General features: G+C 35.2%; 2 protein-coding genes across 2 annotated transcripts in view; one reads left to right on the top strand and one right to left on the bottom strand.

The window, feature by feature from the left end:
• The window catches only part of LOC103783563 (zinc finger protein 492), a 193,251-nt gene that overhangs the window by 89,927 nt on the left and 82,319 nt on the right, over positions 1–21,005 (top strand).
• Positions 969–21,005, bottom strand: part of LOC103783584 (zinc finger protein 726-like) — a 63,458-nt gene continuing 43,421 nt past the window's right edge. The window contains 1 exon segment of the mRNA XM_063600097.1: positions 969–21,005. Coding sequence (XP_063456167.1) covers positions 19,452–21,005 — 1,554 coding nt within the window. The 3' untranslated portion in view covers positions 969–19,451.

Below are 21,005 nucleotides of genomic sequence, written 5' to 3'. Positions count from 1 at the left end.
TGGCCATTCTTGGCTGAACTCCTCTCAACATTCAGATGCCTCTTTCCTTTTTCTCTGCCACTTTCTTCTGCTGTCTGCCACTGTGTTCTTCTACTCCTCTCATTCAGTTGTTTGTGTGTGTGCCCACTAAGGTCTTGTTTATATGGGCACAGCAATGGAGGCATGGTGGGCCAGAGTGGTCTTGAAAAATGCAACATTTGCATGCAAAAACAAGAGTGCCTGTTCTCACTTAGGTCCGTGGGCACAGGCCTGTGGGCAGAGTCCTCACCAGGGACCCCACCCTTCTCTATCTAACACTTCCATGCCCCCCTCCCATATCAATAATCTTGATCCAAGAAATTTTTTTAAAACATATTTTGTCAATCAGCCAAAATATGAATCAAAAGAAGGCATAAAAATAAACGTATTTAACAGTCATAGTTTATAGTTTAAAATTAAAACACTTCTAGAAAATGTGGTATATTTACACATAGGAATGCTATTCAGCCCTTAAAAAAAAAAGGAAATCTTGTTATTTGAAACAACATTGATAAATCTGAAGGATATTATGCTAAGTAAAATAAGCCAGCACAGGAAACACACACACACATGATTTCATTTCTGTGTAAAGTTAAAAACTTTCAAACTCATGGCAACAGAGAGTAGAATGATGATTGTCTGCAGCTGGAGGTGGAGAAGATGCTGGTCTAACGTAATGGGTCTTCCATACATCACTTACCTTAACAAATATGTTATTCTCTCAGTTTTGATTCACCAGTGAATTGAATCGTATCCTCAAGAATCAAAACTGAAGAAACAATATATTTGTTAAAGCAATGCAGGTTTTTTACTGAAATTTCAGAGCCTTAGCAAAATAATATATTTTCTGCTCACATCACCATCCCCTGTGGGTTTTTTTTCTGGTTAAGAGGACTTCTTCATGATCTTTCAGGGCTTATATCTTCTTTCATTTTCTTTTAGCATCCTCCTTTCTTCAGTGAACGAATTAAAAAAGAGATGCAGTGAAGACACATTTGCTTCTTATCCACACATCACTTCCTCTCACTATTAGTCAATGTAGGCAGAGCTGAGAATAGCAGTTTCCTGATAGGACAACCACTTCTCAGCGATAAACAACACACTGAAAAAAAGTATAAATCATTCATTAAAAGCTAACATATCTTAAGAAAAATAAGCATATGCCTGAATAAAATGCTTGTGGAAAAATAAAGATTCATTTTGTTGATTTCTATTGAGCTCAGATAACATTTGACTAAAAGCTTGCAAATATACAGCAGAAAAAACAATATTATTTGAAATAAGAATTTTGTGAATAAAGTTATTCTGTCAATAGAAGTAAAAATATTATGACCTCATACTAATAGTCTCATCTATACTTGTACAACATTAAATGCTTTTTATTAAAAATTGTATTTTATGTAAGTATTCAATTTATATCACCTCCCTTCGCTATTTCAATGCCTTCTTCACTTTGTATCAGTGGAAAACAGACCAGCGGGTCTCAGGAAAGCACGTGGTGCCATTGCTACTTTAATAATAATGATTAAGAGCATTTATCTGGGTGATACTCACAAGCCAAACACTGTTATTTGACCCAAAGTACTGATTTTCTATTTTTCTCTAAATTTACTGATAAAATAAAATTTTTAGCTAGGAAGACTTGATCTCATTGAAATACGTTTTATGGAATTTTGTTGACATTTAAATGTCTCTGACTTACCTGGAATATTGAAATTTTTAATGCATCCAAAGAGTACTATAAATGAATACTCTTTTACTAAAAGCCTTTCTGAGGCAGAGTAAAATTCATGAAATTTCTTTATAATATAGAAGAAATGTGTTAACCATGTTTTCAATATGGTTTAGCATTTACCCTGAGTCATTCAGGGGAAACTGGTATTTCTGTAAACAAGCGGATAAAGGTGCTGAGTGAAGGTGCACCATATTGCACATCAATGCTTTCCACATGCACCTATTAGGGTCTTAATTTAATTGGGCTGTCATTTGCATGGCTAGATACTTACTGAATCTAGTCATACTATTATTTGGCAGCTAAGAGCATCCATTACCCATTAGTTTTACACAATTATTTGCTTGACTGAAAAATCTTTTAACTCTAAATTAATAGACTAGATGTGCAATCTTCAACTTTTCAATAATAACGTAAATCAGAAAAAAAACAATGTGTGTGTGTTGAGTGCATTTTTTTGCCTATTAAAATTCTTTTTGTATTGCCTTGGAAATCCTAGGAAGACACCTAAAAAATAGTCCATTCAAATCCATTAGTCATGATTTTAGATTTTAAAAGGTCAAGGACTTAATAATTGAGCAAAGCCAAAATCTTGTCTTTGCTTCTAGTCAGTAATCTGGCCATTTCATAAAGCAGGGCAGTTATTCCAAGCCACTGAAAAAATGTGGTTTTAATTTTATCTAATTTCAGATGCTTTCTCTAATTGTAACTTTATCATGTTAATCTAAGGGAAACTATCTACATATTTGGTCATTCAGTTAAGAAACATTTATATTATAGCCAGGTGCAGTGGCTCACACCTGTAATCCCAGTACTTTGGGAGGCGGAGGTGGGTGGCTCACTTGAGGTCAGAAGTTTGAAACTAGCCTGGCCAACATAGTAAAACTGCATCTCTACTAAAAATACACAAGTTAGCCAGGTGTGGTGGTGTGTACCTGTAGTCCCAGCCACTCTGGAGGCTGAAGCAGGAGAATCACTTGAACCTAGAAGGTGGAGGTTGCAGTGAGCTGAAATCATGCAACTGCACTCCAGCCTGGGCAACAGAGTGAGACTCTACTTCCAAAAAAAAAAAAAAAAAAAAGAAAAGAAATATATCTACATATGTATATAGGTGTTTAAAGCTCAGTATTGTATTACAGTATAGGAGAATTCCTCTAAAATTATCAGAAGATAAGTTCATTATTAATAAGTTTATTAGGCTTTCAATATTTTTCAACTGTAAAAACAAATATTTAGGTATGCTTTTTCATGATAATGTTAATTCTAGGAGGGTGCCCACTGGTCTCTGTAATGGTGGTAAAACTGGGTGTAAAAATGGGTGTAATTTCTGTAATGGTGGTAAAACTGGGCAACCAGAATAGGGCACACATGCTGATTTAATCAGAATAAGAATGAGTTCAGCCTTCTTGGTGGACTGTTGGTATCTCAGAGGCTGATCACTCACTATAGCTTACTAAATATTGCTCCATAATGCCAGTGAGCCCTTTCAGCCAGATTTTCTTTCTCCTGCCATTGATATAGTCATGTTATCATCTTCTCTGTTTATCTTAAGCTATCTCAGATGAGAAGTAATTATTTCTTGCATGAATAAGAACCTCTTTTATTCCTCTGCCATGGGATCCTCCTGCCCTCTCTACCAGAAGCAATATGCAAGAGGCAGGAATGATGACAATATACAAATATATTTTCTGTCATGTGGCCACTATAAGTAGCTTACAACATAGCCCAGTTAGAATTCACTTCCAGGTCAGCAGGAGTGTTTTTCGTTTTTCTATGATGTGTCTCTTTCTCTAAAAAACACCTCTGATTAAGTTCAGCCCAATCAGGATAATGACTCTTTTGATAAACACAAAGTCAACACGAGTAATCAAATTTTATGAGACATTTCCTACCACATTCACACATATTTTTACATTCAAATAAAAAGAATTACACAGTGGGTGTGCAACAGACTGGGAATCCTGGGGATTATCTTAGAATTTTGCCTACCCGTCTCAATAGACTTTTAAAACAGTCTTTTAGTTGCTTTTGTTATGTAAGTAAATGAAGATATCATCTGCAAATAATAATTAACTACTTTCCTGCTGGCACAGGAAGCTAATAAACTGACTTTAAGACAACAACTAACAAACTGGGTACCACACTAGGTTATGGGAGTTATAATTTTAATGGACTTAAGGGGGCACCATTAGTTATCAAATCCGAAAATAACCCAATACAAAGGGCTCTAATGTAAAAGTCCCTGCATAACTTTAGAAACTGTGAATACCCTAAACCTGGTTACCTTGCTTCACGTCGAGTCAGTGCCAGGAGGCCCCCCTTCATTGCAGAGTGGATGTGACAAATGAAGTGTTCTCAGGCCGGAGAAATTTGACAGATCGGCCCCTCAGGGACCTGGACGTTAAATATTTCACTGATGGAAGCAGCTTCATACTACAGGGGGTCCACCGAGCAAGGTATGCAGTGGTGACTTTTGACTCAGTAGTAGAGGTGCAGTCTTTGTCTATGGGAACTTCTGCTCAAAAGGCAAAGCTAATAGCTCTAACAAGAGCTCTCTGGCTAGCAAAAGACCAGAAGGCAAATATTTCCACAGATTCCAAATACGCTTTTGCTACTTTGAATGTTCATGGGGCTATTTACAAAGAAAGAGGACTCTTAACTGCTGAAAGTAAAGGCATAAAATATAAGGAAAAATTCTACAGCTCTTAGATGCTGTATGAGCCCCAAAACAAGTAGCAGTAATGCACTGCAAGGGGCACCAGAAGGCAGGAACATTAGACACCAAAAATAAACAAACAAACAAACAAACAAAAACCAGAAAGGCAGACAAAAAGGCAAAGTGGGCTGCAATGACATATCCACCTTCTAAAGAGGAAGCTTTAGCTATGCTTCTCCTCCCAGAGACCCCAAGCAACACTCCTAATAAAAGGGATTGGTTTGCCCAGGAATACGGGAATTATATTGAAGGAGGATGGTGGAAGTTCTCCAATAGAAAACTAGCCATACTTGAGATGGTAGCCCCCAGATTTTTGAAATAGTTCCACTAAGGAACTCACATAAGAAAGATGGCACTAGAGACATTATTAGAGCTTCATTTCTGTGTGCCATAGCTCACTGCCATCACTCAAACTGTTTGTGAGCAGTGTTTGACTTGTGCTCAGAACAACCCTCATCAAGGGCCTACCCGCCCACCGAGAACTGAAGAAACAAGAGCCACACCCTGTGAAAACCTGCTTATGGACTTCCCCAAATTGCTGCAAGCGGGGGGTTATTGGTACATGTTGGTGTTCGTTTGCACCTTTTCAGGATGGGTCAAGGCCTTCCCCGCCCAGATGGAGAAAGCACAAGAGGTGACCAAATTGTTGTTAAGAGACACTATCCCCAGATTTGAACTGCCTCTAACTCTAGGATCAGACAATGGACCAGCATTTGTGGCTGAAATAGTTCAGGACTTAACTTGACTATCAAAAATAAAGTGGAAGTTACTCATAGCCCACCAGCTGCAGAGCTCAGGAAAAGTGGAGCGCATTAACTGGACACTCAAGCAGCTGTTGAAGAAATTTTGTCAAGAAACTCATCTAAGGTCGGATCAGGTCTTGCCCATGGTCCTCCTCTGAGTCAGGTGCAGCCCCACAAAACAAACTGGGTATTAGCCCTATGAGATTTTGTTTGGTCGGCCACCCCCAGTTATAAATCAGGTTAAAGGTGACCTACAGGAACTAAGGGAATTAACTTTAAAAAGGCAGATGCAAGACTTAGGGCTGGCTATGCAAAAGATTCATTGTTAGGTGCAAGAAAAAAAAATGCCTATAAATGTGGCAGACCCAGCACACTTTTTCAAACCTGAGGACTTTGTTTAGGTTAAGAAGTGGAATCCAACTACTCTGGGACCTATATAGGAAGGGCCCCATACTGTAATTTTGTCCACTCCCACTGCTGTTAAAGTTGCAGGTTATCATGCCTTAAATCCACCACAGTTGGCTAAAACCAGCAGCCCAGGACCAGTGGACCAGCCAACAGGACCCAGACCATCCAACCTGGCTGATTCTGCGACGAGATCGCATTGTCAGTGGAGATGACAACAGCCCTGCTCTGGTCACTTCGGAAGCTGACCAGTCTACACATAGCGGAAGCTTGAGAAAATAGCAAGCCCCGCTCTAGTCACACCGGAAGCTGAGTAGTCTACACTCAGCCAAAGCTTAAGGAGTTGTCATCAGATAAGTAAATGTGGATAGAAATTTTAAGTTTTATTGCTGTCTTAGTGATGTCGATGGCCGTGTTACCATGCTATCATTATTGCCAGTCTTTCTGTCTAGGGAAAAACCTTACCTGCCCATGTCTAGTATAAAAATATTGTTTGTTTGTTTGCTTGCTTGTTTTACTAATAGTGGTACTTGAGGCTAAGCAAAAAGAAATACAATTGAAAGAAAGATATCCACATTGCATACATTCCACATGGAGAGAAACACAGTAGTTAAAACTTTATTATACCATACATACTATGAATGCACCAGGACTCTCTTAGGATTCTGTACTTACAACCAAACCACCTACTCATCCTGTGACTCAGGAGATGGCCAGCTTTATATATGCTATGAGCCTGAACTTGTGCCTGGAGATTTGAGACCCACGATGGGTCAATAGAAGGAGCCCTTCTAAATAAAACCTGGGTCTCATCTACCTACAAAGGAACCTTATCCTTGTACTTTAATATTGGTCAAGCAAGGTTCAAAGGTGCAGCCTTCCATAAGGCTACCTGCCTAGGGCAGCAGTATTATCTTGAGACTAAAAATAAGACTCTATGGAGAAATGCCCAGAATGACTCCTGCTTACCAGATCCAAACTTTTTCTCTTGATTCTCTATTCTAAGCCATTCTTGGCATCCACTAGAGGCTCCAAATGCTTGGAAAGCACCCTCCGGCCTATATTGGATTTGTGGAGTGCAGGCATATCAGCAACTGCTGGCTAAACGGTCAGAGACATGTGTATTAGGAACAATCAAGCCACCTTCTTTCTAATTCCTCTAAAGCAAGGGGAACTCTTAAGATAATCAGTTTATGATGAAAATGGAAGAACTAAAGGAAGCATAATCACAAGAATGGACACAAACATCAAAAGGATGTAGACATAGGGAACTAGGAAGATAATGAGTGACCTCCTGAAAAAATCATCAAATACCATGGGCCTGCTACCTGGGCACAAGACGAGTCATGGGGGTACCGCACCCCAGTTTACATGCTCAACTGTATCATAAGGCTCCAAGCTGTGCTCAAAATAATAATCAATGAAACATCAAGAGATTTACATTTACTGGCTGTACAAGCTACACAAATGAAGAATGCCATATATCAAAACAGGCGGGCACTAGATTACTTCCTAGCCTCAGAAGAAGGAGTATGTGGAAAGTTTAACTCAACAAACTGCTGTCTAGAAATAGATGATAATAGGTGAGCTGTCATGGAAATTACGGCCAGGATGCAGATGTTAGCCCATGTTCCAGTTCAAACCTGGTCAAGATGATCACCAAATTCTCTGTTTAGAGGATGGTTTTTTACCTTTCATGGGTTCAAGATCTTAATAGGTGGGTTCCTCCTTATCACAGGTGCCTGCCTAATTCTCCCTTGTCTCCTGCCTTTTCTTATCAGAAGTGTTCAGTCAACTATAGAGGCAATCATGGCCACACACCACTACCCAGATAATGGCATTAGCTAAGTATCAGGCTTCACCCCAAGAAGAATATATACCAACCCAAGAAGAACTAGATAATTGTGGTGCTGTCTATTAAACATTATTATTATATAGAGCACCAAAAGGGGGGGATGAAGTAGAAAATTAAAAAGAAATTAAATTTACACTTTTAGGTTAGGTTAGAATAGGCGTGAAGTAACCCCCTGTAGAAAAGGTATAAAAAGAATATTAACTGCTCCTCTAAAGGCCTCTAAGGGTCTGTGAAACATTAACCACACCTCTTTCCCACATATTTTGTAAGTTCTGTAAGTCCCTGTTATTCTTGCTGTGCAGCTGCAAGGTCACAAGATAGATAAGTGAAAGTTGCAACTCATGTTTCTCCTAAGTTGTAAGACATGGCATGAATGATTAACCGCTTTTGTTCTCACTTCCGTAAACCTGCTTCCTGCTTTACGTTTTTCCCACCACAAAACGCTTAAAAGTTGCTCGCTTTCTTTGTTCAGGGATCAGACTTTCAGGACACTTGTCTGCTGAGCTGGTGTACACCTAAAATAAAAGCTCTCCTGCATCCCTATCAGTATCTCTGGTTCCTTAATTTCCTGCAACAGCATGAGCAACCGTGCTCAGCCGCTAATCCTAAAAGATCTGTATGCTTAGGATTATGGAAAACCTATTCTTTATTTACACTTAGAAGATAAATAAGTGCTCTCCAGGCCGGGCATGATGGCTCACACCTGTAATCCCAGCACTTTGGGAAGCCAAGGCAGGAAGATCACCTGAGGTCGGGAGTTCCAGACCAGTTTGACCAACATGGAGAAACCCCATCTCTACTAAAAATACAAAATTAGCCAGGTGTGGTGGCACATGCCTGTAATTCCAGCTACTCCAGAGGCTGAGGCAGGAGAATCGCTTGAACTCAGGAGGCAGAGTTTGCGGTGAGCCGAGATCGCACCATTGCACTCCAGCCTGGGCAACAAGAGCGAAACTCAGTCTCAAAAAATAAATAAATAAATAAATAAATAAATAAATAAATAAATAAATAAATAAAGTGTTTTCCAGTAAACCCAATGGGGCAATTGTGACTCACAATAAGCTATTGAAATAATACTATTATCTAGATGACACTTTTATGTTCAAGTTGTTTAACTTCTATAATTCAGACACTATAAAAATTTTATGCTATAAATTGTAAGAAACAAAAATATAAAGTATCAGTTTTTTTTTGTTTTGGAATACTATCATTATTTCTAGTTGACCTAACATGCAAATGTAGCTGCTGTTGCTGTGGAAACTAGAAATGTCCTGGTTGACTCTGCTTTACTTCTTGCCTTCATATTTTACACAAACAAAGCAACACAAGAAAGGCCAGAAAGGACACACCTCGATTGCAAACACACCAGAATCCTTCTAGAGGCACTGGTGAGCATATATGTGTGAGCATATTAACCTGAAATTCATGGCATCTTTTTTAGAAGTACAGACTTCTATATGGCAAATAATAAAGACAAGTAAAAATTTAGCACTGCAACAGAATAAGAAAAGTATTCTGAAAGAACCTTCTGATCCATTATTCCTTTACTCACCAGTATGGTTGTGATGAAATGGTTTCAGGAGTGTGGTCTTAAATAACCAACACTCTCTGTTTTATGGTTCTTGGGCTATGGCCATAAGATTTTTATGCATTTTTTCACTAGAAAAATGTTTTTTTTAAAATTCAGGAATGTAACATAATTTTCACAGCCTCACATTTACAAAAATGGTTTATTCTAAAATAAGACATGTGATTAAATAACTTACCATGATTTTCCCAAAAAGAGTGGAGTAACAAGTTAACCCTATAGCCCTAAAATAAAACATAAAGATATAGTCATTTATTTTAGCTGCACACTTGGGAATAAAACACTTCTTGGGTTAAAGGGCAAGAGCTTTCAGATATGTTAGCTTTCAGGATGTGGACAGACCTGGAGAAACATTCACCCCAATGCCCAAAGGGAGCATAATTTTGTTTCTTTCACCTCTAATATAAATTACCACCCCAGAACTGGAGAAATGTAACATGTCATTATACCACAGGGCATTTTATTATTTTTATTTTATATTCAAGGGGTACATGAAAAGATTTGTAACATACGTATACTGCAAGATGTTAAGGTTTGGGCACTTAGTAAAAATTGCCGAAGTAGTGTACATCATACCTGATAAGTAGTTTTTCAATGCTTTCCTTTAAAAAAAAAAACTTCCAGTGTTTATTATTTCCATCTTTGTTTCTGTATTTGTCCAATGTTTAGCACCCACTTATAAGTGAGAACAGGTGGTATTTGAGGTACTTATACACCATGCAATACTATGCAGCCACAAAAAAAAAAAATGTTCCTTGCAGCAACATGGATCTAAGATTCAAAGGTACCTGGTTTAATTCTGTGTCTTTGCTATCGTGAATAGTGCTGCAGTAAACATGTGAGTGCAGGACTTTTGTGTCAAATAATTTATTTTGGATATATACTCAGTAATTGTATTGATGGGTCAAATGGCAATTCTATTTGTAGTTCTTTGAGAAATCTCCAAACTGTGTTCCACAGGGGCTGAATTAATTTGCATTTCCACCAACGGTATATAAACATTCCCTTTTTTCCACAACTTTTACATTTGTCAGTTTTTAACTTTTAATATGTCATTCTAACTGGTGTGAGATGGTATCACATTGTCATTTTGATTTACATTTCTCTGATGACTAGGAATGTTGAGCATTGTTTACTTGTTTATTGGCAGATTTTATGTCTTTCTTTTAAAAAGGTCTATTCATATTATTTGTTTTTTAATAAATTCTGATAGATAGCATTTATTAATTCTTTGTTGTTTGCAATTTGCAAATATTTTATACTGTAGGATGTCTCTTTACTTTGTCAATAGCTTCTTTTGCTATGCAGTTCTTTAGTTTAAGTAGGTGCCAATTTTCTATTTTTATTTTTGTTGCATTCATTTTATAGTGTTAGTTATAAATTATTTCTAGTGTCTAGAGTACCAACTGTTTTTTCAGCATTTATATAGCTAGAAGTCTCACAGTTAAGTCTTTAATCTATCTTGTTATTTTTTTTATATAATGAGAGGTAAGGGTCCAGTTTTCTTCTGCATATGACTAACCAGTTTTCCCAGGGGATTTATTTCCTTTTTATTTCTGTTAACTTTGTCAAAAATAAGTTGGTTGCAGGAGTGTAGCTTTATTTCAGATATCTCTCATCTGTCTATATGTATATTTTTGTACCAGAACTAGGTTATATTGGTTATTGTAACTTGTAGTAAAGTTTGAAGTCAGGTAATGTGACACCTCCAGGTTTATTCCTTTTAATGTTGCTTTAGCTATGTAGGCTTTTTTGTTATAAATATAAATTTTATAATAGTTTTATTGAATTTATAAAAAATGGCATTGATAGTTTGATAGAGATAGCATTTAATCTGTAGGTTGCTTTAGGACATTTAAATTATATTGAGTTTTCAAAATCCATGAGCATGGAATGCTTTTCCATTTATTTGTATTTTCTGATATCTTTCAGCAGTGTATTGTAGTTCTCCTTGTAGAGATATTTTACCTCCTTGATTTAATGTAGTCCTAGATATTTTTTTTTATTGTGGCTATTGTAAACAGAACTGTGTTCTTGATTTCAATGTTATTGTTATACAGAAATGTTACTCGTTTGGGTATGTCGATTTTGTACCTTGAGAATTTGCTGAAGTCATTTTTTAGGCTTAAGAATCTTTGGGGGAAATCTTTGAAGTTTTCCAGGTAGAGAATTATATCTTCTGTGAAGACAATTTGACTTATTTTCCTATTTGGATGCCTTTTATTTCACTATTTTGTTGGATTGCTCTGGCTAGGACTTCCAGAACTATGTTAAATAAGGGTTTAGAGTGGATATTTTTGTCTTATTTTTCTTCTTATTGAGAATGCATCCAGCTTTTGCCTGCTCAATATGATGTTGAATAAAGTTTTGTCATAAATGGCTTTCATTTTGAGGTACGTTTCTTCAATTTCTGGTTTGTTAAGAATATTTTTATGAATGAATATTGAATTTTCTTGAAAGCTTTTTCTGCATTTACTGTGATAATAAGTTTTTGCTTTTAATCATCTTTACTGGTGAATCACACTTATTGACTTGCACATGATGAAACATTCTTGCAGTCATGAAGTAAAGCTCACATGATTGTGGAAAAATAACTTTTTGATGTGCTTATGAACTCAGCTTGCTAGTATTTAATGGAGAATTTTTGTTTTATGTTCACTAACAATATTGGCCTATAGTTGTCTTTTTTGTTGTATCTTTACTAGATTTTGTTATCAGAATGATGCTGGTTTCATATAATAAGTTAGAAATAATTTCCACCTTGATTTTTGGAACACATTTAGTAGGATTAGTACCAGCTCATCTTTATTATATGTAGTAAAATTTGGCTGTAAATTCATCTGATCCAGGGCGGTTTATGGTTGGTGGGTTTTATATCACTAATTCAATATTATTATACATTTTTGCTCTGTCCAAGATTTTTGTTTCTTCCTGATTCAATTTTGGGAAGTTTTGTATATCAAGAGTATATTTATTTTCTCTAAATTTTCTAGTTTGCATGCATAGAGATGTTCATCGTAGTCTCCGAAGATGTTTTGTATTTAAGTGGGATAAATTGTGATTTCATATCTATAACATTTAGATACATGCAGAATAAAAATTTGACAAAAGTCACATTTCCTCATGATAAATCTCTGAAAAAATTAGGTATAGGACAAATGCACCTCAAGTTAATAAATGCTGCTTATAACAAAAATTACACAGTTAACAACATACTAAACACAGAAATGTTTTAAGCTTTTCAGTCTTACTAAGCATGGTACTAAATGTCCAAGACAGAAAAATTAGAAAATAAAATCAAAGGCATCCAGATTGGAAAAAAAGTTAAATTACAGCTGTTTGCAGATGACATAATTTTAAGTAGAGAAAAGCCTAACACTTTACTGAGAACCAGTAGAACCAGTAAACCAATTTATTGAACTGGCAGTATATAAAATCAACATACAAAAGTCAGTAGAATTTCAATATACTAACAATTAACTATCTCAAAATAAAATAAAAAACAATCTCATCTATAATAACTATACTTGGAACTAGTTATAAAGTATAGTAACTATACTTTGAATTAAATTTAAACAAAAAGTTGAAACACCTTACATTATAAATTGAGGAATGTTAAACATACAAAATGAAAAATTATTATTCATGAATTGGTATTTTTAATAATGTTAAATACCTGCATTACACAAAATGATCTACAGATATAATGCAACCTCTATCAAAATACCAGCAACATACTAAATATAATTTTTAAAACGTATTTAAAATTTATACAGTACCAAAAAAGACCTTCAATAGTCAAAACAGTCAAGAAAAAATAGGCTGAAGGTATCACCCTAGCTGACTTTGAAATATACTACATAGCTATAATAACAAAAACATACGGTACTTGAATAAAAGTGGACACATAGATTAATGGAGCAAAAGGGAGAGAGCAAAAACATATCTATGTATTTACAGCTAACTGATTATATCAGTTATATATAAATAGGTGATTATATAAATAGGTGACAATTTCTTAGGGACAGTATCCTCAATAAATGGTGTTTAGAAAACTTTATAGCTACATTTAGAGCAATAAAACAAGATCTGCATCTCATACCACATATAAAAATCAACCCTAAATAAATTAGATACTTAAAAGTAAGGCTTGAAACTCTAAAATTACTACAAAAAAATTGAGTGAAAGCCCCATAACAGGCAGTGACTGTTTTTATTTAATCTTCAAATTCCAGCAAACAAACAAAAATTGATGAGTTAGATTACTTGAAATTTTTAAAATGCTGCCCACAATCTGATACAATCACCAAAATTAGACAACTGAAAAATGGGAGATAATATTTGCAAATCACACAGGTAACAAGGAGTTAATGTCAAAAATATATAAGAAACTCAAATGACTATACAACAAAAACAAATAAATATGAGCAAAAAAGTAAATATTTTCAAGAAAAGACATACATGTGGCCAAGAGATATATTAAAAAATGCTCAATATCAGCCGCACACAGTGGCTCATGCCTGTACTCCCAGCACTTTGGGAGGCCAAGGCGGGTGGATCGCAAGGTCAGCAGTTCGAGACCAGCCTGGCCAACATGGTGAAACCCCGTCTCTACTAAAAATATAAAAATTAGCTAGGCTTGGTGGCAGGCGCCTGTAATCCCAGCTACTCCAAAGGCTGAGACAGGAGAACCACTTGAACCTGGGAGGCAGAGGTTGCAGTGAGCCAAGCGTGCCATTGTACTCCAGCCTGGGTGACAGAGTGAGACTCCGTCTCAAAAAAAAAATTACTCAATATCAATTATTATCAGGGAAAGGAAAGCAAAAAAAAAAAAACCCTAGGAAATAACTCACACCTGTTAAAATTACTCTTATTTAAAAAAAAGTCTTAGCAAAGGTGGGAAGAAAAGGAAATTCTTCCGCATTCTGGGTTGAATGTAAATGACAACCATTATGAAAAACAAAATACAGATACCTGAAAAAGTTTAAAATCAAACTACAATACAGCAATTGCAATATTGGGTATATATCTCAAACAAATAAAATTAGAATAAGGAAACATTTGTACTTCTGTGTTGTTTGCAACACTCTTCACAATGGTCAAAATATAGAATCAATTGTTCAGTATCTAATGAGTACATCAAGATAATGTGGTAGGCTGGGTGCAGTGGTTCTCACCTATAATCCCAGCACTTTGGGAGGCTGAGGTGAGCAGATCATGAGGTCAGGAGTTTGAGACCAACCTGATCAACTTGGTGAAACCCCATTTCTAATAAAAACACAAAAATTAGACAGGCGTGGGGGCATACGCCTGTAATCCCAGCTTCTCAGGAGGCTGAGGCAGGAGAATCGCTTGAACCTGGGAGGCAGAGGTTGCAGTGAGCCAAAATTGCACCATTGCACTCCAGCCTGGTTGACAGAGTGAGACTACATCTCAAAACAAAACAAAACAAAACAAAAATGTGGTGTATATACACAAGAGAATACTATTCATCTTTTTAAAAGAAAATTTTAGGCCGGGCGCGGTGGCTCACACCTGTAATCCCAGCACTTTGGGAGGCTGAGGTGGGCGGATCATGAGGTCAGGAGATCTAGACCATCCTGGCCAACATGGTGAAACCCCGTCTCTACTAAAAATACAATAAAAATTAGCTGGGCATGGTGGCAGACGCCTGTAGTCCTAGCTACTTGGGAGGCTGAGGCAGGAGAATGGCATGAACCCAGGAGGTGGAGCTTGCAGTGAGCCTAGATCATGCCACTGCACTCCAGCCTGGGCAACAGAGTGAGACTCCATCTCACACACACACACAAAAAAAGCAAATTTTATTATTTTCAATTACATGGATTGACCTAGAGTACATATTAATTGAAATAAGAGACAAAAAGATAATTATTTCATTTTACTTATACATGGCTTCTAAACAACTTAATCTCATTGAAGTAGGTAGTAAAATTATGATCAATAGATATCAAAGTATTTAGAAGAAAAGGGGGTTTGGAAAGATGTCTGTCAAAGAATACATAATTATAGTTGGAGAGGAGAAATAAGTTCAAAAATTTTCTTCTACTGCACAGTGACTATAGTTAATAATAATGTATTTGCATTTTTAAAAAAATTCTAAGACAATATTATGTGCTCTCACCACAAAAGTGTTAACTAACTGTATGAGGTAAAGCATTAATTACCCAGAATTAAGCATTTGACAATGTATATACATACTTCAAAATGTCATGTTTTACAGAATAAATTTACATTTATTCATTACAGATGGTACAAAAGACACTAAGACAGCAGGTGTTGCTTATGGTCTCATGACTGGCCACTCAGAACACAGTAAACAAGTTTGCATACGAAATAATTTTAAAAAGCTTTAATCCAAAATCTGACATGATCTCCAAATGTTTTCCAGAGAAAACGACCAAAAAGTTGTCTACCATTAGGTGATTAAGAATAAAAACTGTAAACTTCACCCACCAAAAAAACTGATATAAGAGTGAGAAATTCCTCCAAATTGTAGTATCAATATGCAAAAAATATTATTCCAAATTTCAAATCTACAGCAGTCACTTTATTACTTTGAAATGTTTAACATTACACTTAAAAATAAAAGATTCTGCATGGAAATGTACATTGTTCTATATCATAGAAAATTAAATTTACAATTCACTTACTAGCTCTTAAAAATTTAAATTCTAAGATATATATTTTAGCACATTTTATACTTGCCAAACTTTGTAAGAATTTAATGAGATTTTCTGTGTACAGAGAAAAATGATGCTAACTGATTTAATTCTCTTACCTGTGAACAGTGTGTGCCTTTTATCTTAATTAACTCATTTGAAAACTATATTCATAAGCAAACTCTCCAGTTAAAACCATTTTTTAAAGTGAATTAAAAATACCAACTTTCTTATCAAAACCAACAAATTACCATGCTAAATGACATGGCATGAAAATGATTATGAGAAAATTGTAGCCATAAAACAGAAAAAGACAAAGAAGGGCTGTGATGCACACATAGTTGAAAAACACAGAATTAGACAAAGAAAACTAAAGATAATTCGAATATAAAAGAAGCAAAATTCCTCTTTAAATTCAGCAAGATCCAGCTTTGCAGCCTGAAAAAAAAATGACTCTTCACATGAAGAATTAGTTATTTGTTCACCATTAATATTTTCTATCTCTTACATGAAGTTGAAACTAACTTTCAGGGGAATATTTCTGCCTTTCTATGGAGCATCAGTTACACTGTCATGTTTGTTTGCTATATTTATATATATAAACATCCTCATGACTTATGAAACTTCCCTAGTACTTACCTGAACAAACTGGCTGGATCAATAGGTCAATTTTACTTCTGTCAATTATAAAAAGTGAAAGGAACAATAACTAAAAAAAAGTAGGCTTCTATAGGGTTCTCCAGTTAAAAGAACTAAATGGAATATTCTAACTCAATAAAATATAACTTAATAAACGAATTGTGGAATTACATCTAGAAATTATTTTCTGTGCACTACTAAATTGTATAAAAATCATTCATACAATCCTTGACCAGCTCACATAATGAAAATCTCATAAGCTATAAAAGGGAAAAATTATGAAAAACAAGAAAATTATGGGTCTAGCATGAGTACCAGACAAATAAAGACAAAAAATTTGCGTAAGGAGATTCTGATCCATTAGCTGTAAGATTTTACAGTAATCAATTCAATAAAAAGCAGAGGGTATCAATTTGCTTTTAGCATTTTTGAGGTTTTTAGTCTTCTAGTCACCTTATTAAAATGATTCATTTTCTTCCAATATTGCTTTTTTCTTCTGAAAATAGGTACAAACTCATTCAAACATGCTTACTTACTCCATAATTTTCTTAAACCTAAGAAAATTAGGTTTTATCTTTAGAGTAATGTATGTGTATATTTAACTCTATGTAAATCAAAACTAAAAGTCTGTATGTGTTTGCAGGCAGAGATGTCATATATTCAAAGAACAATATGTAACAATTTTTAATGTTTATTCTGGACTCAGAATTATATGGATTTTATTTATAATTGTACATAACATTTATTATGACCATAAACATGACCTTGTAGTGAATAACAATTTAATTGTACATTTTAAAATATCGAAAAATGTAGAATTGGTTTCTAATACGAAGGATAAATGCTGGAGATGATGGATACTTAATTTACCCTGATGTGATTATTACCTATTTTATTCCTGTATCCAAATAGGCTATATATAGCATAAATACCTACACATACTATGTACTCACAAAAATTAAGACAAATAAGCTAAAATAAGAAAAAATGAGTAAATATTTAACCTATGGAAACAATATTCTTTAACTTCTTCGCACTTTAAAGTCACTGGCAAAGAGATTACTAGAAATGTTAGTCCATTATGTTACCAAATAGTATATTGTTACCATCTTTTACCTACATCCTTGAGTAAGGTTGAATAGATTAAAGTTAGTGGCATAATAACACTTTATTGAATGCACAATGGTTTTAACAAACTTTAAAAAATTAAGTTCACATGGCCGGACGCGGTGGCTTATGCCTGTAATCCCAGCACTTTGGGAGGCTGAGGCAGGTGGATCACCTGAGGTGAGGAGTTCGAGACCGGCCTGACCAACATGGGGAAACCCTGCCTCTACTAAAAATACAAAAAATTAGCCGAGCATGGTGGCGGGCACCTGTAATCCCAGCTACTCAGGAGGCTGAGGCAGGAGAATTACTTGAACCCGGGAGGCACAGGTTACAGTGAGCTAAGATCGTGCCACTGTACTCCAGCCTGGGCAACAAGAGGGAAACTCTGTCTCAAAAAAAAAAAATAAGTTCACACTTAATCTAAAAATTTAATAATGTACTATATTCTATTACATAAAAGTACTATTAGTAAAATGATATACTACTAATAAATTTTAATTAACTAAAATTAAAAATGTTATCACCATAATGTAGAATATTACTCTGAACATCTAACTCATGCATTACTTAATACTACGTGTTAACTAAAAAGAGTCTCTCCACTTACAATTTCATCACGTCTTACATTATAATGCCTTTTCTCTTCCATAGAAAAGGTCATAAATAATGCCCACCTAATAAAAAAAAACCTCTTATATTTTTGATGCAGCAATTAGTAACATGCTTTCACAGGTGAATACAGTAGGAAGGAAAATAGAGCATGAAATAATTTGAGAGTAGAATTGTATCATTATTCTTGTTTAAAATATCTAATTTTAAGGACCAAAGTATACTTGTAATGTAATTATAACATTTAAAAAATTCTCTACTTCTTTTAAAGTGACATACAAATAATTTATTTACCAACTTAGTTCTAGATTATTTTCTATACTTAGCACTCTGATTTAGTGTAATGTCTATAGCTTCAGTGCCTTAGGTATTTCTACTGTGAATTTTCTGATATTTACATTGATTTCATTTTGGATTAAATATTGTTTCCTATTTACTGCATCTGCAAAAATATATTTTAGTATGAAACTTCTGGTGTTTTCTAAGAAATAGTTATTGAAACAATTTTTCTCCAAATTTATTACCATTTGCAAGATTTTTTTCCCAACATAAATTTCCTGATGTTGAGCCAAGTTTGAGAAACTGCTTCAGGGCTTTTTTGTAGTACAAAATGTGTGCAATAAAATCTGTGATACAAGTAAGGGTACTACAACCCTCTTTATGTTCGTAATCTTTGTCTTCAAAATGAATACTCTTCCTCACTTTTTTTTTATGAGATGGAGTCTTGCTCTGTCACCCAAGCTGGAGTGCAGTGGTGTGATCTCGGCTCACTGCAATCTCCACCTCCCAGGTTCAAGGAATTCTCCTGCCTCAGCCTCTTTAGTAGCTAGGATTACAGGTGTGTACCAACATGCCTGGCTAAATTTTTGTATTTTTAGTAGAGATGGGGTTTCTATGGCCATGTTGGTCTCAAACTACTGACCCCATGATCTACCCGCCTGAGCACTCCCAAAGTGCTGGGATTACAGGCATGAGCCACTGTGCCCAGCCTTTTCTTCACTTTAAAGGCTTACATTTTTTTACAGTAATTGCATTTATAATGCTTTTATTATTTACCAACTCTCTAACGTTGAGTAAGATGTGAGCAGATATTAATGGTTATTTCACATTATTTGTATTTGTACAATTTTTCTCAAGTATAAATGCTTTCCTGTGCAATAACTTGCGACTATTAATTAGAAATTTCACAATATTGTTCACTCTTGTAGGTGTTTTCTCCAGTAAAAATTATCTTACTTAAAAATAAGTGAGACAATCTTTTAAAGGTTTTGTCACATTCTTCACATTTCTAGGATTTGTCACCAGTACAATTTCTTTTATATTTAGAAAAGGTTTGAGGTATTGTCAAAATCATTGTCACTTTCTGGTTTTGTAGAGTTTCTCCCTGGTATGAATTTTCTTATTCTTAATAAGGCTTGCAGATAGGTTAAAAGCTTTGTCACATTCTTCACATTTGTAAGGTTGCTCCCCAGTATAAATTATCTTACGTTTAGTAAGTGATGAAGACTGGCTAAAAGCTTTGCCATATTCTTCACATTTGTATGGTTTCTCTCCAGTATGAATTCTCTTATGTGTAGTAAGGTGTAAGGAATGGTTAAAAGCTTTGCCACATTCTTCACATTTGTAAGGTGTCTCTCCAGTATGAATTCTCTTATGTGCAGTAAGTGTTGAGGATTCGTTAAAAGCTTTGCCACAGTCTTCACATTTGTAAGGTGTCTCTCCAGTATGAATTCTCTTATGTTTATGAAGGGTTGCAGAGTCTGTGAAAGCTTTGCCACACTCTTCACATCTGTATGGTTTTTCTCCAGTATGAATTCTCTTACATCTAGTAAGGATTGCAGAGTCGGTAAAAGCTTTGCCACAGTCTTCACATTTGTATGGTTTTTCTCCAGTATGAATTCTCTTACGTCTAGTAAGGGTTGCAGAGTCTGTAAAAGCTTTGCCACATTGTTCACATTTGTATGGTTTCTCTCCAGTGTGAATTTTCTTGTGTGTAGTAAGCATTGAGGATTCGTTGAGAGCTTTGCCACAGTCTTTATATTTATATGGTTTTTCTCCAGTATGAATTATCTTATGTCTAGTAAGGGTTGTAGAATATGTAAAAGCTTTGCCACAGTCTTCATATTTGTATGGTTTTTCTCCAGTATGAATTCTCTTATGTCTAGTAAGGGTTGCAGAGTCTGTAAAAGCTCTGCAACAGTCTTCACATTTGTAGGGTTTCTCTCCAGTATGAATTTTCTTATGTTTAGCAAGTTTTGAGGATTGGTGAAAAGCTTTGCCACATTCTTCACATTTGTAGGGTTTCTCACCAGTATGAATTATCTTATGTGTAGTAAGATTTGAGGACCGATTAAAAGCTTTGCCACATTCTTTATATTTGTAGGGTTTCTCTCCAGTATGAGTTTTCTTATGCTTAGAAAGTATTGAGGACTGGTTAAAAGCTTTGCCACATTCTTCACATTTGTAGGGTTTCTCTGCAGTATGAATTCTCTTATGTCTAGTAAGGTTTGTAGACTGGTTAAAAGCTTTGCCACATTCTTCACATTTGTAAGGTTTCTCTCCAGTATGAATTCTCTTATGTGTAGTAAAGGTTGAGGATCTGTTATAGACTTTTCCACATTCTTTACATTTGTAAAACTTCACTGTAGCATGAATTCTTTTATGTTGAATTAGGTGTAACAGCATGCAAAATGATTTGCCACATTCTTTACATTTGAAAGGTTTCTTATCAGCATGTCTTATCTTATGTGCTTTTAAATGTGAAAATTTATGACAGACTTTCACATATTTATCACATTGAAATATTTTGCTCTGGGTAGTTGGGAAACATTGGTTAAGTTCATTACAACCTTCTTTGTGCACCTTACACTCATCCACACTTTTATAGCCTTCTTTTAACAGAAATTTCTT

The sequence above is a fragment of the Pan paniscus genome, chromosome 20 (assembly GCF_029289425.2).
Source record: "Pan paniscus chromosome 20, NHGRI_mPanPan1-v2.0_pri, whole genome shotgun sequence".
In the NCBI taxonomy this organism is placed as follows: domain Eukaryota; kingdom Metazoa; phylum Chordata; class Mammalia; order Primates; family Hominidae; genus Pan; species Pan paniscus.
Note: the sequence above shows the minus strand (reverse complement) of the source record. Positions and strands in the feature narration are given on the sequence as shown.